The sequence below is a fragment of the Ranitomeya imitator genome, chromosome 8 (assembly GCF_032444005.1).
Source record: "Ranitomeya imitator isolate aRanImi1 chromosome 8, aRanImi1.pri, whole genome shotgun sequence".
Lineage (NCBI taxonomy): Eukaryota > Metazoa > Chordata > Amphibia > Anura > Dendrobatidae > Ranitomeya > Ranitomeya imitator.
The window spans coordinates 15,224,912-15,250,643 of NC_091289.1; the positions used below are offsets into that span (position 1 = coordinate 15,224,912).

The 25,732-nt window shown below is 47.6% G+C and overlaps 1 protein-coding gene across 4 annotated transcripts in view; it reads right to left on the minus strand.

Moving 5' to 3' along the window:
* Nucleotides 1-2,236: 2,236 nt before the first annotated feature.
* The window catches only part of USP19 (ubiquitin specific peptidase 19), a 40,891-nt gene continuing 17,395 nt past the window's right edge, over nucleotides 2,237-25,732 (minus strand). Inside the window, exons 7-26 of one of the 4 annotated variants that reach the window (XM_069736372.1) lie at nucleotides 23,353-23,509; nucleotides 22,583-22,654; nucleotides 22,393-22,508; nucleotides 21,971-22,179; nucleotides 21,459-21,648; nucleotides 21,202-21,335; nucleotides 19,817-19,975; nucleotides 19,438-19,548; nucleotides 17,509-17,619; nucleotides 17,252-17,353; nucleotides 16,500-16,640; nucleotides 15,674-15,792; nucleotides 15,291-15,428; nucleotides 14,230-14,594; nucleotides 13,961-14,071; nucleotides 12,956-13,175; nucleotides 12,576-12,728; nucleotides 12,176-12,339; nucleotides 11,906-12,084; nucleotides 2,237-2,863 (exon numbers count right to left, since the gene is read on the minus strand). In XM_069736372.1, coding sequence (XP_069592473.1) covers nucleotides 2,726-2,863; nucleotides 11,906-12,084; nucleotides 12,176-12,339; nucleotides 12,576-12,728; nucleotides 12,956-13,175; nucleotides 13,961-14,071; nucleotides 14,230-14,594; nucleotides 15,291-15,428; nucleotides 15,674-15,792; nucleotides 16,500-16,640; nucleotides 17,252-17,353; nucleotides 17,509-17,619; nucleotides 19,438-19,548; nucleotides 19,817-19,975; nucleotides 21,202-21,335; nucleotides 21,459-21,648; nucleotides 21,971-22,179; nucleotides 22,393-22,508; nucleotides 22,583-22,654; nucleotides 23,353-23,509 — 3,089 coding nt within the window. In that variant the 3' untranslated portion in view covers nucleotides 2,237-2,725. Of the gene's footprint in view, nucleotides 2,864-8,056; nucleotides 8,699-11,905; nucleotides 12,085-12,175; nucleotides 12,340-12,575; nucleotides 12,729-12,955; nucleotides 13,176-13,960; nucleotides 14,072-14,229; nucleotides 14,595-15,290; nucleotides 15,429-15,673; nucleotides 15,793-16,499; nucleotides 16,641-17,251; nucleotides 17,354-17,508; nucleotides 17,620-19,437; nucleotides 19,549-19,816; nucleotides 19,976-21,201; nucleotides 21,336-21,458; nucleotides 21,649-21,970; nucleotides 22,186-22,392; nucleotides 22,509-22,582; nucleotides 22,655-23,352; nucleotides 23,510-25,732 lie in introns of those variants that run through there. The other 3 variants (XM_069736370.1, XM_069736368.1, XM_069736369.1) reach the window with 3 other exon arrangements.

Genomic DNA, 25,732 nt, shown 5'->3' on the forward strand with positions numbered 1-25,732 from the left:
TAGAAGGAGATATTCACAGACAGAAAATAACTTGTGTTATAAATAGCGATGTACCCACTGCGGTAAAGCACAGCCTTTGTTCTTTTCTTGCAGGGAGGGCAGACAGGATTGTGGCGCAGAGCTGACCCCCAAAACTCAGAAAACTCTTTTCACATATTTAATGGTTTCCTTGAGTTACAATAGTTGCTCAAAGTCTCCGTCAGCAAAGTTCATTTTCAGAACCGCTGATGTGCAGTTTTTAAGCTGCTCCTAGTTGCAGATTTTTCCTATGAGGACATGTCCGCTCCAGTAATACATGCTGTATGTGATGTCTGGGATTCTGCCTTCCTCACTAGCTCTCGTGAATCAGCACAGCTTCATTCCTGTTCAGCTCCACTCACCCTTTTGTTGATTCTTCTGAGCAACTGACTTTCCCTTTCTGCCCCTGCGGTCTGGGGAAAAAAAAAAAAAGCCTGTGACCAGGCTGCCTTGTAAGGGCATTCCTCTCTATCAACAGCCTTTACGATCTGCCCTCCTCGCTACCTTGGATGCTGCCCCCACTATCCACAGACTATTATCTGCCCTCCTGGCTACCTTGGATGTTTACCCCACTCCTATCTACAGCCTTTATGATCTGCCCTCCTGGATAACTTGGATGCCTTCCCCTCCTATCTACAGCCTTTCTGATCTGCCCTCCTGGATAACTTGGATGCTTTCCCCTATCTACAGCCTTTCTGATCTGCCCTCCTTGATAACTTGGATGCTCCCCCTTCTCTACACTCTGATCTATGTGCATCCTTTTCATTCCACCACTTTAAACAGCAACACACAGAAGTAAATAAGAAAGCAGAGAGAGCTACGGCCCGATACCATGAGCCGTCAGATCAGAGATGGGTGAGCTGGAGGTCCCAAATTCTTTGGAAAGAGTTATACAATGGAGTCGAGCCTCCTGACCGAGAAGCTAGGCTACTGGAGGTAAGTGAGCATGGTCTTCACGCTTCCTAATATACATAGCAGGACCAAGGGATTACAAAAGTAGTGTGATGATTTAATATACACACAGTGCAAGACTTCCTTTGTTCCCTACTCCAAAAATGCCACCCACTCAAATCATCCTCACAAATAAGCATCTCTACAGGCAGAGTGGCTAAAAAAAAAAATATATATATATATACAACACAAATATACAAATTGTTTGAATCAGAAAAACATTTGAGCAAAATTCTGCCCTGTGACTGGCATCCAACTGGAAAGGCCAATGGGAGGAGCAATGAGGGGGAGGAGCTAGTAATCACTCAGTTGTCCTTTTCAGCTGAAGTCTGATGCAGCCCCAAAGCTTCATCCAGGTCAAGAAAAAAAATGGCTGATTTCAGCTGCACAGTTATAATGAAAGTGGATGAGCTGCAATTCCACACAGAGCCTGTGGACAGACGCGGAACTGGCTGTCTGTAGAGGAGCAGCCATGTTTTTCTGTTCTTGAACAACTTACCTTAGTCTGAAAGTGCATTTATCTCCTAATAGCAGACTGGGAAAACAAAGCTGTAAAATGCACGAGTGCACGAATCCTACAGAATGGAAATATCCGCGGATAACACGGCCCGATACCATCTGAAGCGCAGATAAGCAGCTAATCTTCCTTTTCTTGCTGCTGGGCAAATTTTTTCCCATTTATTCGACAGTCACACGTTACAGTCGTGCTCCTCGATACGAGACTGTAGAACGGGGCTACAAACAAAAGCCATTTACAAATCAGATTCTGCAGGAACAGACGGGATTATACAATCACATCCCCCACAGAGGAAACCTGCAATAAAAAGGAGCCAGTCTGCCCACCACTAGCGCCACCCCTGTGCCCAGGTTCTGTCTGGTATTGCAGCTCAGCTCCAATGACAAATTGCAATACCCCACAAAACCTAAGCAGAAGTTTGGCGCTGTTTTAAGGAATGCGGCCATGTTTTTCTAAATGTGGACAATCCCTCTAAAACAGGGAAACTTCCGATTCTGCTGCTTTCCCACAAAATTGTGTGACCGTTAAGGAGAGATTTATAACTGATCGAATTTATACAAGAAATTTCACAAAGCCAAGAGGCAGTTATCAATTTTCTACAGATGTATTTTCCCAGGCGACTCCTATATAAGAGAAAGCATCCAAGCCGCCTCAAAAGGACGAGCGAAGCCGCCTCAAAACGACGAGCGGAGCCGACAACTGCCGACGGGACGGACATTATAAAAAAAAAAAAAAAATCAGACATACGGGTGGATTTTCTCATTTAATAATATATGATACAAATGAATAAAGTAAAACACTGCAACACCACAGAAAGCGGAGGATGGGATCCACGCGACGGAGGCGAATGCTGCGGGTCAGGGAGGTTATTCCTACATCACACAACCATGGCGGGAAGCTGTACATATTGCAAGCGGAACGATTCCCCCCCAAAAAAGATGTCCAACAAACCTCAGGAAGAAGGCGGAAAGGTAACAAAAAGGGGCTCCTGGGTGGACGTCCTCCACGTAGCGGTACACGACCGACTCCGAGCTTCTGACACTGAAGGTTTCAAGAACTCAAGAGAATAATCTGACATGGGAAATACTTACATGGACACCGAAAAAGAAACCACAGCAACGCTTCAATCAACCCCCCCCCCCACCTCAAAAAAAAAAAATCCAAACAATAAAAATATTCAACAGGTATATACAATCGGCGAAGAGGAGAAACTTCTTCCTTTGTCGTTTAAAACTTCCTTTAATCAACGTCTTCCATGTTACTGTACGACGGGGCGGGATCAGACGGGTGGGGGAAGAGGTCGGAAACGGCGGCGGCAGCCACCTGCGCGGTGTCCTCCGCAGTTAGGTTTGGACCATATGCCATTTGGTTGACCCCCTACGGAGAAAAGAAGAATGGGTTAAAAAAATATCGCGGGTTATGGCAAAGCAGATGAGAACAGAGGCCTGAGGGGGGCGCTGCGTGACAGAAATATTCACCCACCACCCAAGAGGCACCGTGTGTCACGCTATACCCCCATTTTGGATACCTTTAAAGCGTAGCTGCGCTTTTCACAAAAGTTTAAAAGTTTTTAATCAGAGGGTTCGGGCGATAAAAAAGAAGGGGAGGAAGAGTTCAGCCGAACGCCGCTCCCCTCCGATGGACTTCATAGACATCAGAAGTAAGCCACACTGGAAGTAATAAGTCTGCTCCTTTTTAGGGATTATGGAGGACTCCCCACCTGGACCCCCCCCATTGATCGTCACTTGTAAAAAGCGTTAAAAAAAAAAAGTTTCCAAGTTGTTGTTTTTTTTTAACTTTATGATAGAATTCTAAAGTTCTACAATTCTATAATAAACTTTATACACTTTTTTTTTTTCCAACATCTGTTTTCTGGCAATGAATAGAACATTCGGAGGCTGAGAACCCATCGCACGTAGCGCAAAACAAGTCAATCAAAAAGATGCCCCAAACCTCGGGCCAGCGGCCATGTTGGTAGTCCAAGGCCACCACCAGACCAGAGCCCTGCAAACCCCTCTCTTCTAAGCAAGACTGAGGAGGCCGGTGGCAGTAGGAGGTTCACAGGGCTCTTGTCTGGTGGCCATGGACTACCTGCTGGATCTTTTTTGCTCAGTTTGTTAGATAGTAGTCAGCTGGTCCTTCTGATCCCCTCATACATGCATGCTTGGTTCGGCCGAGCGGGCGTGTGTTTCTCCATATTTAAAGAATAATCTGCTGTGGCAATAGCTTATCTGTGGAGAGAAGATGAAGATCGGGCATATTGAAATGTAACATGCCCAATCATTTATTCCTCCAAACTCTAGCAGTGGAGGAGAAGGGGAGTTGGACGACCTCACAAGCCCGACGTTCACTGAACACATGCGATCACCAGTCATACCAATGAGCGCGAGGGAGGATTTTTGGTACAGAATTTCCTAGAATGGCACAGTGTAACGACACACCTGCTGAATAAGCGTCCATAGAGGAAAGAAAACATGGCGGATGTACACTATATGCACTAGGGCACGTCGCAGATACGCTCCTGCTGGAAAGTGAAGCTAGAATACAGAAGTACACGAGGCCTCCACAGCCCAGCTGGACCATCCATGGTCAGGACAATAGTTCGGTCATATTCCCCAAAACTGGTGCAATCATTCGTTTCTTAAAGAAACGTTTTAGAACTTTCTGATATAGTTAATGTTTCTATTCTTCACTATTTAGCTGCAAACATCTGATCAGTGGGTTGTCGGGTGTCAGGCCCCCACCGATCTGATATCTATATGATAATATAAAAGTTGCGGACAACCCCTTTAACAGTTTCTGCGAAGTTTTCCCAAACTTTGGGGCATTTACATGTGAAGGGTAAAAAAAAAAAAAACACTAGGGTAAGAGATCGCCAACTTTGGAAATTATAGGTAAATTTACAGCAGTGCTGGATCCCGTCCGTAGAACCTGACGGGCACCACTGGCTACCAGGGATTACGTCATGATGGTGGCCGCCATTTTTAACAGTCAAGACTTTTTTTTGTTGAGCAATTGTCTTAAAGTCTCCATCACAGACCCTCGGTGAATTGTACAAGTTCCAGCTCTATAGCAAAAAAAAAAAAAAAGTTGTAAGCGCTGCATTCCTTGCCTAGGAGACCGGCCACCGATGACAGACTTCAGAGGTGACCGGTAACCTAGCTCTACACTATAAAATTAAAAATCCCTCCATTTCTTGAGAACAGTCAATTTTTTTTTATTTAAGTAAATTGCTCCCCCCCCCCCCCATTTAACAACCCTTTAAGTTTGATTGAAAAAAATAAAAACCTCTTTAAAAGGAAATAAATTAAAAAAAAAATTAAACAAATAGACGACGCGCCGAACATTGAATATACGGAGGTGAAAAAGTTACAATCATATTGAGATTAATATGAAAAAAAATGAAATAAGGGAAATCTACAATTTAATTGTTCAGAATTATTTATTGATTATACAGGTAGAAATAATTATAGATTTTTTATATATAATTTTTATTTGATTGACAGCGCCCACAACATCGACCTCGCATACCTCAGCATGACAGCGCCCACAACATCGACCTCGCATACCTCAGCATGACAGCGCCCACAACATCGACCTCGCATACCCCAGGCATTCAAAAATAAAATGTCTTTATTCAGGTGAAAACATTGCAAACAAAGCTCCTGATCGCCGTCTGATCGCAGGATTAAGCCGAGCTCGTAAAAAATCTCTGAGTATAAATAGACGTCATATTAAAGTTACGGCTGCGCAGACCAAAATTAAAGTACAAAAATACATATCTGAGTATTGCACCGTTCCTAATGCCCCGAGAGGATTAACAAGATTATTGCAAATGCCATGTAGTGACGGCGACGGGTCCGTACAAGTTACCTAAATCCCTTGACCGTCTAAAGATTGGAGTGTTTCACTCCTGCTTCATTATGGTAACACTGGGTGCCACCAATATGGCCGCCAATCAATATGGCCATCATTACAGCTCCCACATCGGTGCAACCAGGTTCTGTTCACTAGAATGGAGCCGAGATGCAGTTCCCTGCACAGCCAGGAGGTGGCGCTGTGCAGTGAAACTCCCTAAACCAATGCGGAAGTTCCACTTTCCCAGGATCGGCGGAGATCGAAGAGGTCGGACCCCACCGAACATTAACAGGATGGCTTTTTCCCTTCACCAGCTCCTGCGAAACATGCTGGGAGTTGTAGTTACGGACTACTGATATAGCACAGGATCAGTCCTGTTAATGATGGGAGTAATTCCACTACTTAAAGGGATATTCCGCTAGGAATAAAATCACCAAATCACAGGAGAGATGATCTCTATTAGACTGGTGGTCTGACCTCCAGGGCAGGAGACTTGTGTCCCCCCTTTTGAATGAACCAGTGGTGCCCTCTCCCTTTATTCAATTTACATGGGACTGCTGAGAGGAGATCAGCGGCCGGATGCCCTCCCCACGGAGCTAGTAGAGATGGAGTGAGGACATACATTTTAGATAATCACCTTTAATAAGGAAAGCACTACGGCGTCCTCAGTAAATCAGCCATGATCGGAGGTAAGCGATGAACCGTGTATTTCCCTGCAGTGCCACCACTGGGGAAAAAGAAGTATTACACCGTTCTCATCTGAAATAAAAGGGCGTCCTGTGCAATGTGGACACGTTGGGTCCTCCAGGGAAGGAGACGCTCTTGGTAGCTGCCTTCACTCTAATAGAGGAGTATCCTGAACAGAAGACCTCCAACTATCAAAGTCCCCCGATGGGGGTGGAAATCATCAGCGCTTCCGGTAAAGACACCGCGAGTCTATGGCCGTCGTCTCAAGATCTCGCCACATTCTTCACCCCGACGTTCAGGAATTGCTTAGCGCATTTATTTGGGATTTTAGTGGATTATTGGACGTCAAATCCAAGTAATTAGGTGGGGGGAGAATAAGATCAAAGCCCGGCTTATTTCTGTAAACCGTTCTCTACTGACAAAATTTTCACTTAAAGCAAAATTACCTATTAAATTGCTCAGATATACAGTGAAATCAGTGAAGGGGGACAATGTATTCGACGCTGATCGCAGGATCGCACCTGCAGTGATGGATCAGCTTAGTTTCCCTACAGCACCCCCACAGGAGAAGTGAAGAATTGCACAGTTCTGTCCTCCAGAGAGACGCTCGTCGCAGTCGCCATCTCCTCTGGCTATTGGAGGACGATCGCGAACGTGGGGGGCCCCTTTGTTAACTATTAACTCCCCATCTGAGAATGGATTTTCCACACCGCGCAAAAACTTTAATCCGAAGCTTATGGGATTAGGTTTTATTCAATTTCTTAGTGGATATTGCAGAGAAAAATCCTTTGAGTGGCGGGGGACGGCGGAGGAATGTCACATTTCCCCTGGTGTTAATGCGACTTAATGCTCCCGAAACGCATTGGACAAAAGTCGTACGACCCTGGGGGGACCCCGACGAGGTCGGTGGAAACAATGGTCACGTGTAAAAGGTCCGATCTTTGTGTTTTTAAGCTAGAAGCCGGTGCCGGAGCAGAGCCGACCCCTGTGCCCACGAAAAAAACAAAAACAGGAAAGTGCGACTGGATCGAACATCCATGAATATGGGGGAATCGGGAGAGATCTCCGTCTTGTGTTTATGTCCGGCATCAGACATGTAGTAATCTGCTGTGCAACACATTCACAATTTCTGCAGAAAACAGGACGGATTTCTTTAAAAAAGGGACTATATGAAATTAGAAACAGCGCCTCTCGTGTCCACAGGCAGCATCCGGTATTGCAGACGGACACCATTCACTGGAAAACAGCAGACATGTCGGCGCCATTTCTAATTTCAGACAGCCCCTTTAAGGAACCGGTAAAAGTGCAATTACCTATCACATGCTCTTAAAGGACCCAGGTATTTAAAGGGGCAGTCTCAGGATCATTCTTCAGGAGCACGCCGCTCCCCAGCATTCAGGCTTCCTGCATGATTGACAGCTCGGACCAGCGGCATGGCCGAGTCGCTAGTCCGATAAGCTCTCTCCAATAATGCAAGCAGCGGCTGTAGGAGCGCAGCACGGACTCGCCATCTTCGGGGCAGCACTTGCAAGCTCAATAGCAAAAAGCTTGAAAGTGCTGTGCTCCTCGCCTAGGAGAACGGAGATTATATTTTTAACAAGGAGTAACTTGCAAAATTGCCCATTTTTACAAGCGATTTGCAATTTTACCCGTTTATGTTGTGGAAAACCCCTTTAAGGTCCTTAAAATCCTCCTTCGTGAATCCGTGGATGTTAAGAAAATAATCTATGCAATAAAAGTTCCCAGGTTACACACCAAAACCTGGCGGCCGATAGGAGCACAGCCTCAATTCGGCCCCCGAAGACCCAATTTAGTGATAAATATGGCCAGAATCACTACGACCCCCATCCTAGCATGCTCCGGGAACAAGCAAGAGCTTGGTCACATATTCAGCACGCCTAAAGGAATCCACCGAGACAATGAGGCTAATTTTGGGGGTCTCGCCATGCAACGTGACCACCCAACATAACTCACCTTGTGCTAATACTACATCATACAGTTATAATAAGCAGCTTAGCGCCATCTAGTGGACATACCGGCAAATATTTAATGAAAAACCTCAGGGGAGAATTGAAAAAAAAATTAATAATAATAATAATTTAAAGAATTTCCATAAACGGAGGACGGTGATATTTTACCAGCGGGCGGCATTTAGTCTCTCCAATATTTCATGTTATCTTGGTGGACACATGAGAATATTATTCCAATGCATCGTCTCTCCTCACTATTTCTCCTGGCCGGGGAGCATATTTTTCCATATTTCCCCCCATGGTGCCATCTTAGTCGTTGTTTTCACTACATTCGTGTGAATAGATTGAACTTTCGTGCCCCTGACGCTGAATGATTGCACATAACCGGTAACTATCGTGGTCCGGCCGTCGCCCCCCGAGACAACAGCGGACGTGGTGTCGGACAGTTCTACCTTCCCTGGGACATAAAGGGATAGAATATATTCAAGAAGAAGGCAACAATGGCTGCCATGGTGCCGAGGACAAGGTAACGGATGCGGGCTTCGTCAGGGTAGTCCAAGAGCTGGAGGTGGGCAGGCTCGTGAGTGGTGGGGGTCGCTCGGTGGTGGTGATGATGATGGCGGTGGTGGCGTCGCCGTAAATCCTCATGGTGAAGTTCCTCCTCTTCGGCCTCCAGTGCCTGCCAGATCAGGGAAGCCTGCGGTGTGCGGAAACCCGTGTCAGAGCTGGGGGGACGGTATACAGAAAAGTGTCTAGATACACAACATCTACATAGTGCCGCCAGGCGTACACAGAGAGCGAACGGGCCCCACAGGCACAGAGAGCGAGCGGGCCCCACAGACACAGACAGAGCGAGTGGGCTCCACAGGCACAGAGAGCGAGCCCTACAGACACAGAGAGAGCAAGTGGGCCCCACAGGCAGCGCCACAGGCACAGAGAGCGAGCCCCAAAGGCACACAGAGCGAGCAAGCGGGCGCCACAGGCCCAGCCAGCGAGCGAGCGCCACAGGCCCAGCCAGCGAGCGAGCGCCACAGGCACAGACAGAGCGAGCGGGCCCCAGACACAGAGAGCAAGCGGGCCCCAGACACAGAGAGCGAGCGGGCCCCAGACACAGAGAGCAAGCGGGTCCCAGACACAGAGTGAGCGGGCCCCGCGGGCACAGAGAGCGAGCGGGACCCACAGGCACAGACAGAGCGAGCCCTACAGACACAGAGAGAGTGGGCCCCATAGGCATGCACAAAGCGAGTGGGCCCCACAGACACAGCCAGCGCCACAGGCACACACAGAGCGAGCCCCAAAGGCACAGAGCGAGCAGGCGCCACAGGCACACAGAGCAAGCAAGCGGGCCCCACAGACACAGAAAGCGAGTAGGCCCCACAGGCACAGAGAGCGAGTGGGCCCCACAGACACAGCCAGCGCCACAGGCACAGAGCGAGCAAGCGGCCCCCACAGGCCCAGCGAGCGAGCGCCACAGGCCCAGCCAGCGAGCGAGCGCCACAGGCCAAGCCAGCGAACGGGAGCCACAGGCACAGCCAGCGAACGGGAGCCACAGGCACAGCCAGCGAACGGGAGCCACAGGCACAGCCAGCGAACGGGAGCCACAGGCACAGCCAGCAAGCGGGCACCAGAGACACAGTGACCAAGTGAGGAAGAGGGCGCCACAGACAGTGAGCAAGCGCCACAGACACAGAAACCCGTGACAGAGCTGGGGGACGGTATATAGAAGCACAATAGTGTCTAGACAAACAACAGGCACGCACAGAGCAAGCGAGAGGGCCCCACAGGCAGCGAGTGGGCTCCAGACACAGCGAGCGAGCGAGCGGGCGGGCGCCAGACACAGCGAGCGAGCGGGCGGGCGCCAGACACAGCGAGCGAGCGGGCGGGCGCCAGACACAGCGAGCGAGCGGGCGGGCGCCAGACACAGCGAGCGAGCGGGCGGGCGCCAGACACAGCGAGCGAGCGGGCGGGCGCCAGACACAGCGAGTGAGCGCCAGACACAGCGAGCGAGCGGGCGGGCGCCAGACACAGCGAGCGAGCGGGCGGGCGCCAGACACAGCGAGCGAGCGGCACAGACACAGCAAGCGAGCGGCACAGATCAGCTGTATACGGATCAACAGTTTATAAACGAAAGACCCCAAGAGCATATAAGACCCCAAGAATCCGAGCATGGGCGGCCATACCTTTCCCTTACAGGGACGTGCATAGGAAGTCATGTAATCAATAGCGCCGATGCAATTACACGGCCGCACAAAGTCCTGCCGTGGTGGATAACTACAGGGGGACCCCACAAAGAAAAACCACATACTCACCTACCGGACCCCCGGGGGACATCTGGTGACCGCTGCAGCCAGAAAATAGCTTCTCCTTGCGATCAGTGACAGCTGACTGGCTGCAGCGGTCACCTGTAGTCCGGTAGATATGCTTTTCTTTTCCCCCCTTCATGTTCGGACCACCATGGGCTTATTTGTAGTGGAAGAGATACCAGCGGGGGCACTGGCTGCAGCAGGGGGATATTCATTAGGATATGTAAAAGTGATAGGGATAGGCCATTGCTGAAGGATTGTTGGGATTCTGACAATGGAGGGGCTGCAGAGTTGCCTGCGCTTATCATTTTTCCCTACATGGTGGTCACGCAGACCACTCGGGAAAAGTCAGAAGAGAAGGGATGTACGTCAGACCCTACTGATCATCAATCCTGAGGATATCCGATCACTTTCCACATCCAGAGGCTGAAAACGACTTATAAAGTGCCAGCGGCAGGTTGTAGAGGAAAAAGGTGACGTTCAGAGGAGAGATACTGTCCCTGAGGCTCAATCCTCAAAGGGGTCGTCCACCGATCCTTAGGACAAGACATCACTATCATATGGGGGCTGTTGCCGGCTGTGGGACCCCCACAGATCTGATGCCGGCGTCCTGTCCCAGGCATCGGTCATCCATATCCGTTTACATTTACTACTTTTGGTAGTCTCCAACGGCGACTATGGCTTCTTAATATGTGCATTTCCAGGAGGAATAATGGAGGAAGTGTTAGAAGAAAGTTCTCCAAAACGATTATTTGGCCTCATCGTTGCCATCATCGATGGATTTAGGGTGAATTCTGACTTGTAAAAGCAGACCGTCCCGTAGCTCCCGACAGACGTACGATGCCGAGAGCAGCAAAAAGGTGAAAGCTGAAGCTACTAGAATAAATGTAGTATTTCCTGAGCAGGCGCCGGTATAAAATCGCTCATTCACCCGTTATCAGTGGCAGCAGACATGTCCGTCCGTCTCACGGTATTATGTTTGCTCGGGCACATTGGCATATAAGAAAAACACTGCACCTGGGTAATGGTATGATAATAATAATTAAAAAAAAACCCTAAAAATTAAGATAACCTGTCGCAGATCGAGATTTGTAATTTAACGTGGATTTCTCCGTTTTGGCGACATCCACTTTATTGGCGGGATGCAGAAAGCAGACAATCGCTTTCCTAGTACTTGCACATGTCACTTCTGCCGAGCCCGACCACATCCATCCCCTTCTCAGCATGCTGGGGGTCCCCAATTTTGCATTTTATCTATGGCACATTATGTAGGAAGGACACTGCTACGTTTGCGCCAATAAAACTCCAGTAAAAGGTATCCCTAGACCACCACTCATCAGGAAATCATACATTGCCCACGTAATGTGGGGGACGGATGCCGCAGTCTGCCTATATGGCATCAGTCAGAACATGTCTTCCAGCACCGCTGAAGGAAGCGAATGTGGTTGGACCCCCGGGGACTGACCACACAGTCAGATCAGTTAATAAAATCTCACACTAACGGTAGTAAAGCACTAGTCATCCTTACAATGACTGGTGCCTCACTAGCCGCCATTAGTAGCCCTCAGAGGTATAGTGTACGTGCATCTCGCAGCTCTCACCTGACCAGCAGCCCCTTCCGCAGATGCTCCTGTTTCGGCCCTGTGATCTGCCGGATGCCCCCGCACCGGTCTCTCCACAGGAGAGTTACGCCGTCGGTAGAAGAGGACATACGCATATCTGGTCACCACTTGGCTCTCATCGACCGTGGTCACCGTGCTGTCGTCAAACAGTCTCCAGCCTAAATATAAAAAAGGGAGGACATCAGTGCGATGGTCCGAACAAGGACCCCCAAAAAAGACCCGACAAGATGCTGGCACCGAAATACTCACCCACGTCACTCCGCTGACTGTTCTTCTCATTGGGAAGCCTGGCGTACGCCGTGTAGTGCCCTCCAATCATGCCGCCATAATGGTTTATCACTGCATACAGGTCATAGATCGGCCTCTGGTGGTCCTCCTTCTGACCGATGCAGAACGTAGTGAGATCTAGACCCCTATGGAAGGAAAGAGAAGGCACCAACAACGCAATGTTAGTTTTTATCGTCCGTTTTATTTTGCAGCCAGAGCTACTTTAATGTTTATGGCAACCATTGGCCGTAAACTACAACTCCGGTCACTACCACCGTCTCCATCGCTTGTGGTGAAAGATATGTCAGATTTGGTAAATGAGGACTGATGGTGTTTTATAGCATAAAGTCGCTGATGATGGGCGGTGAGGAAGGGACGTTACCTGACAGGGAAGTCCACCAGGTCATTTATTTTGTCTCTCCAGATAAATGTGCGGAAGGAGAAACGTTTCAGCTGAATGATCAGGATGTTCGGCAGCCTCCATAGCATCAGCTGTTTGGACGCCTCTCGGTGCTGGTTACACTTGGGGCAGTACCTGCAGGGAGTCAAAGAAAAAGCCGATGAGTGATCGCAAGATTCATCACAGGACCCCCAAGTGGTGACTCACATAACAGGCATGGTCACAGATCAGGGGTCTCCAATGTGTGGCTGTCCAACTGTTTCAGCACTACAACTTTCAGCATGGTGGGAGTCGTAGTGTTGTAAGAAGCAGGACAGGCACCGGATGGCGGCCATTGCCCCAGATGTTTGCATTACCCTCACCATGCTTCTTCTGGAGCCAGGACCTCGGGCTTGGTAAAGAGATTGAGACACTGCTCCAGGGTGAAGAGGCCGACCCTCGAAGCTTCGCTCGCAGACCCCGGATCATCTTCGCACTCCAGCTCTTTAGATTCGACCAACACAAACTCCTTCATCCGCTCATTATTCTTCCAGACCAGAGCCAGCGAGCAGTCCTCAGACGACAGGTCCAGCACCGCGTCCCCTGCAGTGAGCAAAAAAAAAAGGGGCAAGACGTGAAGATGAAACCATACCGACCTTGCATAAGATAGCTGACGGAGTGGACTCAGACTTTTACTGCATTTTTGACAGAGGAATAGTCTGCAGTATTATTCCTGCCACCTAAATTTAAATGTGCAGACCAAAAAGAAAAAAAAAAGGGCAATTTTGGTATTGTTATTTTTTTTTCATTATTATTATTTATTATAGCATTAATCTTTTTAGATTTTCTTCGTTCAGGTAAATAATTGCAAAGCAACGCCAAGTATGTAAATTTTTCTTCTGTTCACATTTTTCTCTTAACATTTTGGGGCCATTAAAATTATATAATTGTCTCTATTAAATTATTAATTTTATGTTACATATTTAACTAGTCCCCCTTAGGGGACCTGAATCTCTGATCTCTTGTAGAATACTGTAATACTGTTGTGTATTGTGAAATTGACGATCTATAAAGTCCAGCCACAAGTTAGGCATATATCATTGCAGACATTGGGGTCTTCTGCAGGCCCCCAGCTGCCGTAGCAATCCACCAACACCCCACAATCGCATCGTGCAGGGAGCAAATAGCCATAAGAAATGATGGCAGCCATGTTGGAGACCTATTAAATGCCCGATCGTGCTTGATAGCAGCATTTAGGAGGTTGTAATTTTGTGATTGGAGTGCGGCCAAGTATCGGGGCCAGGTTACAAGAAGCAATGGCCGCATGGGTTCAGCATATTTTTTGGGATGGTGGAGTTCTAAATATCTCTCAGGAGCACAAAACAAACCTTTATCTTCCAGCTTCACCTCTCTACCGGAGGAATCAATGAGGATGATATAAAATAGGGCGGCGTGGGAACTTGAGGACTCCACCGACTGCTGGTAACCAGCAACAGCAGCTACGATAAAAAAAAAAAAAAAAAAAAAAAAAAAGCCAAAATTCTGGATTTAGCAAGACCACACCATGGAGCAACCACACGGCTGGATTTTTTGAGACACTTTTCTTAGTTGTGATCCCCCCGCTACATCACTAATACGTCACACGAATAACAAATACCTTCGGGTTTGACGGATTTTTCATAAGACGTCTCTTTTTCGCCCCCTGAATCTAACTCTTTTAAGGTGTCTGGCGATTGCTCCGAGAAGCCAGAGGCCGTTCCGACCGATGAATGCCGGTCCGCACAGGTCTTTCCCTGCACTTTGGAGTCTCCTATCTCTGGCTGTAGTGAAGGACACGGAGAAGGTCCGAGGAGTCCCGACTGTGCAGAATGAGGGTCTCTGGTATCCTCAGAAGCTTCTTCTGCTGATGTGCAGCCGGGCTGGGACGGCGCGTCAGGCTTCTCCGGACTTAGTGGTTGTGGGGGCTGCTCTGGGGAAGTCCTTCCGGGTAAGAAGGGAGGCTGGAAAACATTTACCGAATACCTGGAGGAAGAAATAAACATCATACAACAGCAAAGAATCATTTACCTACAGAAAACTCACATCATAAACACAAATTATTACTCTAGGCTGAAATATGCAACATGTATTATGTGCAGACTTCCTCCGATACACTGAAGAAGTGAAAGTCTAAGCAGGTGAGAAACAGCTTATCGGTAGGGGGTATTGTGTGTCGGACCCCCACTGATATGATTTTGATTACTTATATCTATCCAGAACTTGGTGATGGGTGGGGGGTCTGATCACCGAGACCCCCACTGATCGGCAGATGGAGCAGCAGTGCATATGCCCGACCCCTGCTTCATTCATTCTCTATGGGGATGCCAAGCGCTGCTCTTTCCGAGAACCCCTCATAGAGGATCAATGAAGTTCCTCGCTCTGCCGATCAGTGCCGATCCCAGCGGTGGGACATCAACCACTCAGCAATGACTTGTTTTAACTGGACAACCCCATTAAATTTGGAGAAACAGACACCTATAAGTTGTGACCACGAAAAGTCCTCTACATAAATGTTTTGCATCGGCTGTACATCATCTACAGGTTACATAAAGAGGAATGAAGGAGCAGTCAGTGAAAGCGGTAGATCCCAAGACGGAGATTAGATGCATCACCCCCCACCTCCTCCGAAATAAAAAAAAAACTGCTCTAGGGTCATTGTACGGCTGGCGTATCACTTACCTTGCATAACCCTCCAATAACTGTGCAAGACGCGAGTAAGTCAACCGTGACTCTGGGACGCTAATTAAGAAGGGATACCCGATATTTTCAGGCCGACAGGATACTTTGTGTTCAGGCCAGTGTGTTTTCTGGCAAACCCTGAGAAGTAGAAGTAATAATTTAGTAGAAAAAAAATAGAATGTATCCGAAATTAGGATGTTAGAGAAATGTGTGACCCACGGGACGTGTAATACGCGCTCAGTCAGCACCAAGACCCCGTCATTCTCAGGACCGACGAGGGCGTAATGTAATGATATTCCATCGCTTTACATGGTGGAAATACCTCCCCTTTAAATCGGTCATATAAAATGGCAGCGACAGGTGCACTTTAGACAAATACTCACTGGTTGCAATATCCGGCGCGATAGCACCTGGTGCACCGCTTCAACTTCTCCTCCTCAGAAAGCTGCTTCTTCTGACAGGCGGAGCATTTGGTAACTGGGATACTTGGTACTTGGGGACGCTGTGCGGAAAGGGAGCGATAATCATTTATGGAAAGAGTGCACAGATGTACAAACTTACGCACAGATGGATATATTCCACATTCATTAATAGGAAAAGCCGAGTGAAATCCTTGGTGGAAGGCTGACGCCGTCCAGGGGTGTATACTGCAGAGGAGGAGCCACAGTTAATCTTTTTCAGATTATGCATAGTGTCGCCTCCTAGTGGACAGCAGCATAACACCCATGGTCCTGTGTCCCCCAATGAGGCGACAGAGTAAAGCCTAGTGAAATCCTTGGTGGTTTCAACATCTCTTGAGTTCGCATCTCCTAATCAGGAATGTTCAAGGGGGCACATGCATGGCAGGGGTCCCACAGTCAGACCCTACTAAACATTTCCGGCATATTTAAGGCTCTCTAGCGTACAATATCAGGGGCGCTCGCTGGCTTAACAAAGTGTTTCACACATGCACCGATTGCGACTTTTGTAAAATGCTCTCGAGTTAAAAAATTTAAAAAGTACTACTTTAAGTCATTTTATTAATGAACCCAGGGTCATCAAAGAGGATAATCCTTACTGGAAGAGGAGCCTTCCATCTGAACAGGAAGAAACAAGCATTGGCCCCCTGACCACACCAGATGCTGCCAGCCATACCACCCTGGGCTCATTAATAATGACAAAGTAGTGGCGAAGTTTGGAAAAAAAAAAAGTTGAAGAATCGTGGATTACCTGCTGGACTTGTAATACGATGACGTGCTCCTTAGCGAGTTCAGGTGACAAAACTTCAAAGCAAAACAGCTGGTCGGTAGGAGAGACCAAATCCACAGAACACGAGGGGTTAAACATGCGGTTCAGTCGATTCTTCACCACCTAGAAGAAAAATGTAAAGAATTCTAAAAGTCGGGCATGTCACCAGATGAAGAAAAAAGTTGCAGATGTTTACAGACGGCTACTAAATATGCCACAGTCTGAATGGGAGTCATACACTTAGAGGCGGCATCATTCTGGTTCAGGGATTAGGTCTGGTTCTGTATCTCAAAATATTACTTTAAACGGGGTTGTCCCCTTTGAAATCACAGACATTTTTCTCAATATTAGATGACCGCAAGTCCTGGGGGTCCACAGCAGTAAAATGGTAGATTTTAGGATCCCAGTTGGATGGTATTGGGAGAGTAAATGCTGTAGACCTGGGGGTCCGGTGCTCACCTCCCCAAACATACGTCATAGTAACAGGAGGTTGGACGCCGATGTCCTCCCTCGGAGGGAGAGAGGGGAATGTGCAGCTATAGAACTGTATGGCTGCACAGTTTTCTCCATGATCACGCAGAGCAATTCAGGAGCTCTCTGCCTGATCATAAATGTGGGAGATCATTGCCCTGTCCTGGCACTATGCAGAATTGTGTTCTGCGCATCACGTTGTCATTGAAAAATTACTGATAAAAAAAATAGAAACTAGCGATTCAATAAAAAGTAATGGATACCTCCGCTAGCCTAAGATTTTCGGTTTTCACTCGGACGCTCTGAGAAATGGACTCGAGAACATCGGCCGCACTGGAGTTTTCCTTCCCGATACTGACCAAGAACTAGAAGGGAGAAATTATTCAATAAATGATGTAAAATATACAAACATGATCTATATTCCGGAGAGGTGTACAGATCACACATATGGCTGCGCACAGGAGAGGCACATCCATCACCTCCTTCACCAGGAGACACGGACGGCTCGGATCAGCCTCACCTTTATGGGTTTCTTATGCGGCTCCTTTGCAAAGTAAAACACAGTCAGGACCTTCTGCTTCTGTGGCAAAGGGACCGGTAAATACAGGAACGGATCAAAGGTAATCGAAACCTGCGAGAAGAAAATGAGAAGATTATAGCAGAGCGGAGAATCCAGGGGAATAACAAGAAACGCAATTTATAAATGTAAAATGACCGGCGAGATAAGAAGGCGGCGGTGAGTCTATAGATACTGGCCTGGACAGTGTTCCCATCTCCAAGATCCTATCCCAATATGTAGTAAGTGTAACAATAACAACGACATCAGAAAATCCATTCAATTAGAAATGTAGTACAGTTCTTCTGATAAGTTATGTTGCTTACCCCTTATGCAGGGCATTGGTATCCATGGTTACAACCAGAAACAACTGTCACTATATGAGTGGTCGTAACCATTGATACCTTAGCTACTGCAATGCCCTGCACATGGGGTAAGCAACATCGCTCATCAGAAGAACTACCCTACATTTTTAATTGAAGCCATTAGCTAATTATTATTACATCTACTACAAATTCTGATAGTATCTAGGAGATAGGAATATCCCTTTAAATCAAAACCCACAAAACTATGGTTGAAACGCAGGCTTTCCCCCCCCCCCCCATTATTTCACTATTTTTTTCCACCTTTATGGCGGTCAGACATCATGACCCCACACACGCCGGCCGTCTGGTCCACAGGGAGACATAACGATACACCCAAGAAATATAAAAGATGCGGACTCTGGTTGTAGATACAAGAAATGAGCCGTTCAAGGCGTAATAACCTCAACCTAAAAACAATATTTTAGTACAGATATCGTCTAGTACAATATTGTGTGTAGGAAGAAAGCACGAGAGGTCAGATCCCATCTACAGGATCCCATCCAAGTACACCGAGTGCCTGAACGCATCACAAAAATAACAAATTATCAACAGCTAATATTATATTACTGCAATATAAATAAATAAAAATTATTATTTATATTTACTAAATGTAAAAGAAACATTATATACATATCCTAAGTGCAAGATTCAGGGACCAGGATGGAAAGTATTATTATGTCCATTTGTTTCCTGGCTTTGTGCGTGACGTGGTAAAGAAGGACCCGATGTGTCTCGCTTATCTCTTCTGCTGCAGGAACTTTTCTTCTTGTTATCGGCCCTCTCAATAGTCACAGACTGCAGTGATTCTAGGGAGGGGGAAACGGGAACTTTTCCTCATGTTATCACCCATCTTACTAATCGCAGCCTGTTCTGGTAGTCACCTCTCCTAAAATTCTTTCGTTCCGGTTTAAAATTTCAGGTATAAACCAGGAACATTTCCTCATGTTATCACCCTAAAAATCACAGCTTGTTAAGGTCATCGCTAACCCTGTATAACCTTCAGTGAGCTCAGGGAAAGAGAATTTTGGGACTTTTCTTCAGGTTATCACCACACTTACTAATCCGTGTGTGTTACGGCTTTCATTTCCTCCTGCAGGAACTTTTCTCCATGTCATCACCCACCTTACAGTCATGTCTCTATAAGGGGATACAGGAGCTTTTTTCTTATCACCCCATTTACTAATCATGACCTTCTCACCCAGCTTTCAGTGACCCCCAAAAAAGTGAGTGTTAGGGAAAAGCATTAATGAAACCTTTCCTCCTGTTATCACCCTCGGCTGCTGCTCTTTGGTCGGTCACATTTAGGACGGAGCTTCCTAAAGATTATACGTTGATGATAAACTACATGAAGGAGCCTTAGAATTGTAAAAAACTGGGATAATAATACTAGAACACATTTTTGGGGAACGGTTTGTCCAGTTGGAAAAAAAAGTTAAAAGAAGTCATCACCTGCAGCTCTATAGGAAGGGTTAAGCGATGTGAGATAACATCTATACATGTCACAGTGGGCTCTATAGGAGATCCATACCTTAGCACAGACTGGGCAAACCAACTTTGATTTGTATTGGCCCTGGAATAAATCGACCACAAAAGAGTCATTCCTCATCTTGTGCCGCAGCCATGCTTCATCAGCAACTTCCTGTAAGAAAAGCAGAAAAAAAGAAAAGAAAAGAAAATAGAATTTTAATGTCCTCTCCGGCCTGAGGGAGCGGAGTGCAACTTAGCATCTATCAATTTCTTTCTTGCAAACATCCCCAGACCATTGCCTGGAACATTAATTTTTAATGTTATATTTGCAATTATCCTTCCTGATCCAGCACTTATGCAAAAGTAGAAAAGTATCTGGATCACTTCCCGCTTACGATACGCGAGGTAAATAAAGGGCAGCTCTGGATGGATCCCTGTACCTCATCTGGCCGCCCGTCCGAATCCACCGTCTCCGTGTATGGCTTATTCTGAATCCGGTTCAGATCTTCGTGGAGTCCGTCCAGCAGGAAAGCCATGAACTCCTGGGCGTCGTGCTGAGCGTAGCCAGTGAACTGACTTGCTTTGCTAGCAACGATCGCCTGGGAAAGAGTAAAGGGGAGATTTCATGTTAGAGATAAGAAGTGAGCCCCATTTTCCCCATTCCAGATACTGCACAGCTCATCAGAGGTACTGCACCTTAACCCCATTCAGCCAAATAAAAGGCCGGGCAGAAGCACCAGACACAGCCGAAAGCCTCATTCAGATGTCCACGATGCAGGATCGGCTGCGGGTCTCCTGAGCTGCACTCGTCTGCCTCATATATTCCTATGAGGTTGTCAAGTTTGGGTCAGGAGACCTGCGTCCGGGTCCGTACATCATGGACGTCTGAATGAGCCGTTACGGCACTTGTGGTGCATGCAATAAGTACTGCACTAAACAAGAGCAAACTGTAGCATTTTACGGGCAGAACTTTAGCAACGAATACCTAGAAAATTTGCACCTTTCGTTTGAACTTCCATAAATTGCACTGAAAGCTCTATTGATCGGTCCTTTATGTGGAAGAAAATAAATGACTACTCCCATCTTGTAAAGTGGTGGCGAATCCTAACCATCACCAAGATAGATGGGTGTCTGACCTCAGGGACCCCAACGATCCTGGGAATGAACAGACTGCAGCAGTGGGTTAAGTCTTGCATTCCCTTCCCTGTTTTTCTTTGCCCCAGACCCCACTGTGCGAGGGGGCCCAATATCAGCGGACAGGGCGGGTTGGATTTCCTCACACTACATGTGGCCGAGAGGGGAGACATTTAATGAAAAACAGTACAAGATCTACGGCGCTGAAACTTACAAGGGAGCACAGTATTGCACCAGCCCTTTGGCCCCTTTATTTTTCACAACAGTGGGGGTCCAAAAAAGTTCCGCCAATCATCAAGTAATGGCATGTCCTAGAGATATAATAACCCTTTTATAGGTATTATCTCATCTTGTTACATGAGAAGAATTGAAAAGTCTTTGTAAAAACAAGCAACTTTGCAATTTACCTCTTGTTAAAAATCCTCTGTCCTCAAGAACGGAGGGAGTTTTAATTCTGTAGTTTACCGCTTTGTTATCGCCTACCTCGGGGCATCAGAGGATGCCTAATGACGACGCGCTTTTGAGCACTGCTGCAAAGATGGTTGGATTGCTGGATCCCGCCATCTTCAGTCCCTCTGCGCCCCTCCATCAGAGGTAACACAGAGCAGAGTTTGATCCAAACTGCCATTAAGTCGGGAGGCACAGAAACATGCGAAGCCCCCTGTACGTAGATGTTCTATGTTAGGCTCACCTTGAGTTTTGATGGCTGGAAGGCGTGATGAGTTCCTTTCCAAAGAGCCCTTAACAAGACGGCAAAACTGACCGCAAGACGCCCTCCGGTCCCCAAGGGATTGTTGCAATTGATCTCAGATTCAAATGAATGATCTATTGAGTAACAAGGGGGAAAAAAATACTAAGAAAAGAATAGATGCAGGGGTGATAGGATGCATCCTCCTACACTACTGCGTTCTTATGCTGAAGCCATGAATGAAACATAAAGCCACAAACCTTGGAAATAATCCCTCAGCTCTCGGGTGTTGGACAAGGACTGGATGACGCTGTTCATGAAGCAGGTGTTTCCCAGGTTGACCAGACCGGTAAAACCCGGCAGACACACTCGCTTCTCCTCTTCCTCCTGAGCACTGTCGCTGCTCATGGCGCTGTGGGTCATCGGGGGCACCATGCACGTTGGCTTAGGCTATGAAGAAAAAGAAACGTACAGATTGGAGTTCATGAGATGCAAGATGGAGTTTATAAGATGTAGTATACACCTGCTTTATACGAAGATGCCCTTAAAAAAAAAAAAAAAAAAAAAAAAAATTTACAGTGAAGTACTATTTGGAATTTTTACAAAAGGTAACACAGGGACTCAGAGGGTCGCCCGGGTAATAGACAACCCCTTTAACTGGCATCCCATTTGTGGGACCTAAAGGAGATACATGGATACACAAGCATACAAACGATCACTCTCACCAATAAAACCGTCCAGATATAAATTACAGAAACCTTTTGATACCAACCGAAGTCATGAGCGGTTCTGGCTTTACAGGAACGTGATCGGCCGCTGCTCTGGACGACACTTTGTCCAAATTTGCATCCTCGACTCGCGGCTTCTCCTTTTCCACGGCTCTGGGTTCCTCTTTGCTGGAGAGCGAGTGCTGGTTACTTCCAGGCTGCGCCTTGTCGAGGGGTGCAGGACTTGCGGGCATTGCCACCTTTGCACCACCCACTGCACCTTAAAAAGGGGGGAAAGTAGGGCTTTGTTTAGCAGCAAATACGTAGCAAAAAAATAATGAAAACCACAAATCCATATATCACCCCTTTATACCACAGAAAGGGGCACTGGCTTGGGCAACGCAAGAGGTTATCAAAGATTAAAACATCAATATTGCGGTAACGAGGACCCCGGAAATAGACCAATGGTGGAATTCAGGGTACAGACCTTGTGCGGCGGGGGCCTCCAGTCCGCCCCACCTCTGACACTGCTTCTTCTGGAGGGTGATACCAATGCGGATCCCAGTGAAGCTGTATCTGCACAGATCCGGCTCTATAAGGTTCCTGCGGAGAAAGCGAATGTGACCACGGCAGCAAATGACAAGTCACACCGTGAATCCTCACGTGGCGATTCTCACCTGAGCTTTACCTGCCACCTGAACACCGTGTCAGGGCCACAACCAGGATGGAGACGGAGAAAATTTAGGTCTCTGAAAAGGAAAAAAAAAAAAAAAAAACCAAAAACGATTGGTATACAACAAGTGGTAAATGCGCAGGCGGCCAGAAGGAGAGCAGGCAGGCGGGCGGCCAGCCAAAAGGAGAGCAGGCAGGCGGGCGGCCAGCCAGAAGGAGAGCAGGCAGGCGGGCGGCCAGCCAGAAGGAGAGCAGGCGGGCGGCCAGCCAGAAGGAGAGCAGGCAGGCGGGCGGCCAGCCAGAAGGAGAGCAGGCAGGCGGGCGGCCAGCCAGAAGGAGAGCAGGCAGGCGGGCGGCCAGCCAGAAGGAGAGCAGGCAGGGGGCCGGCCAGCCAGAGGGAGAGCAGGCAGGCGGCCGGCCACCCAGAAGGAGAGCAGGCAGGCGGCCAGAAGGAGAGCAGGCAGGCGGCCAGAAGGAGAGCTGGCGGCGGCCTGAAGGGGGCCAGAAGGAGAGCAGGGGGCCAGAAGGAGAGCAGGGGGCCAGAAGGAGAGCAGGGGGCCAGAAGGAGAGCAGGGGGCCAGAAGGAGAGCAGGGGGCCAGAAGGAGAGCAGGCGGCCAGAAGGAGAGCAGGCGGCCAGAAGGAGAGCAGGCGGCCAGAAGGAGAGCAGGCGGCCAGAAGGAGAGCAGGCGGCCAGAAGGAGAGCGCCCTTTTTGCCTCGATTAGGCCAATACACATGGCTATAACTAGTCATAGAAGAACAATCCTGGTTCTTACCTTGTCTGAAAAATCAGCGTAAAATCCTGCTCCCGAAACAACACCCGGGATGTCGGCTGGCAGACCTCCTTCACGTACACGTGTACGACCACCACGTCGTTCCCCTTCTCATAATGGTCGTTCTTCACAAAGGTGAGATTCATATACGGCTCCGCATCTACAAGGAGGGAAAGAGAGAAGACTGCAATGAAAAACAACCCTAAAAACGATATATATTTCTAACAGGAGAACTTTCCATTTACTTGTAATTGTGGATAACAATCACACCCCGATTATACAGGGATGAGTGGCGGTGAATTACTGTTGGACTGATACATAATCTTCACTCACTCTATAAAACACTTTGTAAGACAAGGTTCTGCAGCCGCGGAGGAATTATGGATACCCTACCATAACATTATAGGATCACTAGACGTCACCGAGGAGTTGGGTGATGGGAGCACATGTACAGGGGTCACAGGAGCACATGTTTAGGTGTCACAGACATCCTGGGTGAATTTTTATATATTACTGGTATAGTCGGCCATAAATAATAAGCCAAAGCAGAGCAGCGGCCAGAGTAGGGAATTTCTTTGCCATTTCCTTAAAGATATTATCCCGTTTTTGCCAGCACCTGAAGGTAAATCTGACACCATCATCGCTGGAATGTGCCATTAAAATAGCAGCCTGTTATCAGCTGCTGCAAAGCTAAAAGGTGGTAAATACCCCCCCAAAAAAGTGTGACTGGCAATTGTGCCCCTAGAACAATCCATGCCACCCATGCGCAGTGTCCCTTTAAACGCCACTTCCAGCACATGGCACCAGGGTGCCGCTCTCACTGCAGCCATGCATGTCGCCTGTTACCTGTGAAATGATTGCTGGAAACCCCAGACATATCCCGAATACGACGATGTAGACCGTGACCCCCAGACCCGATTACTAGGAAGGAACCAGGGGGGCAGCAGAATCTTCCTTCCCGTCTTTCAAGAAAACTACGCAGCCGGTAACATAATCTAGAAGGAGGATGACTGCTGGGGGCTGGGATAACGTAACCTTTCCGCATGAGCCAAGAAGCGTGTCATGACTAGGAGCAGAGGCGTCCACGTCAGCTGCGGTCGCAGGCGGCCTTAGTCTCCGTCAGCATACTCTTCTTGCATCTGCCTATCAGAGGTGGTCGGTCTCCGAAGTGTGAAGGGGCCATGCTGTCCTCGCCAATGCGGTCACCTCCTCCTTTGTTTTCTGGTGTAGCTCCGTACATTTTGTAGCTGCTGAGCACGGCATGGCAGCTCAGTCAAATTCACTTCAATGGTCGAGCTGTAATACCAGTAACTGCCACTAGTAATCATAGGGCGCTGTGCGTGGTAAATGGTGCCGGAAAGCCAGTGCCGAAAAAGTTACCCTCATGTTACAGAGTAGTCAGTACTCAGCCACCATCACTTAAAGCGATTCGGATCACCCCATCAGAAAGTTTTGCTGTTCTTGCAGGATTTCCCTGACATTTTTTTGGCCTGTAAACAGCTGACAACACAGCAAAGGGATCTCATAGTGCAATGTGGTTAGTCAGGAGAAGGAAACAAAACAAATTCCCAGGCAATAGATATAACAAGGACACTATTACTATCTCATCAAGAAGTGGGTTAAATTGGGCAAAACAGTAACGTTACCTGGGACTAGACATCCGTCAAACACTGAAGAAAAGACAGGAAGAAAATTGCATTGGAAAGCTGCCAAGAGGCCTACAATAACATTAAAGGAGCTGCAGGAATTTCTGGCAAGTCCTGGTTGTGTCCTGCATGTGACAGCAATCTCCCGTATTCTTAATATGTGTATCCAGTGGGGTAGGCTGGAAAGATGGAAGTCTTTGCTGACAAAGAAAATCATCCAAGTCCTACTATATTTTACCAAAACTTACATCAAGCCTACTAAAAGTTGGGAAAATGTGTTCTGATGAGACTAAAAAGGTGAAACTTTTTGGCCATAATACAAGAAAAAAGTTGCAAAGCTGACACTGCGAATCACCAGAAGATCACCATACCCACAGTGAAGAATGATGGAGGCAGCATTATGAGACATATCTCTCTACCCATTCACTATAACATCCACATGGCGAAATATTTGAGACAACCCCTTTAATGCCAACTCGGCTAATAAACAATAAGTTTGGAAAATTCAAGCAAGCTAAGATTAACATCCCTTAAAGTGTTTGCCCCTTTATTAAACATTTTCCAAGCAATCCAGCTATAAAATAATAGAAGCAGAGTATACCAAACTTAGAAGTCACTCCCAACTCGTCGTCCAGCAGAGCGGGCCCTGCGCCGATCTCCATGTTTCCGCTTCTAGACGGACATGTGACTGCTGCAGCCAATCATGTCATTGCTGTCATATGTCCATATAGCAGGCA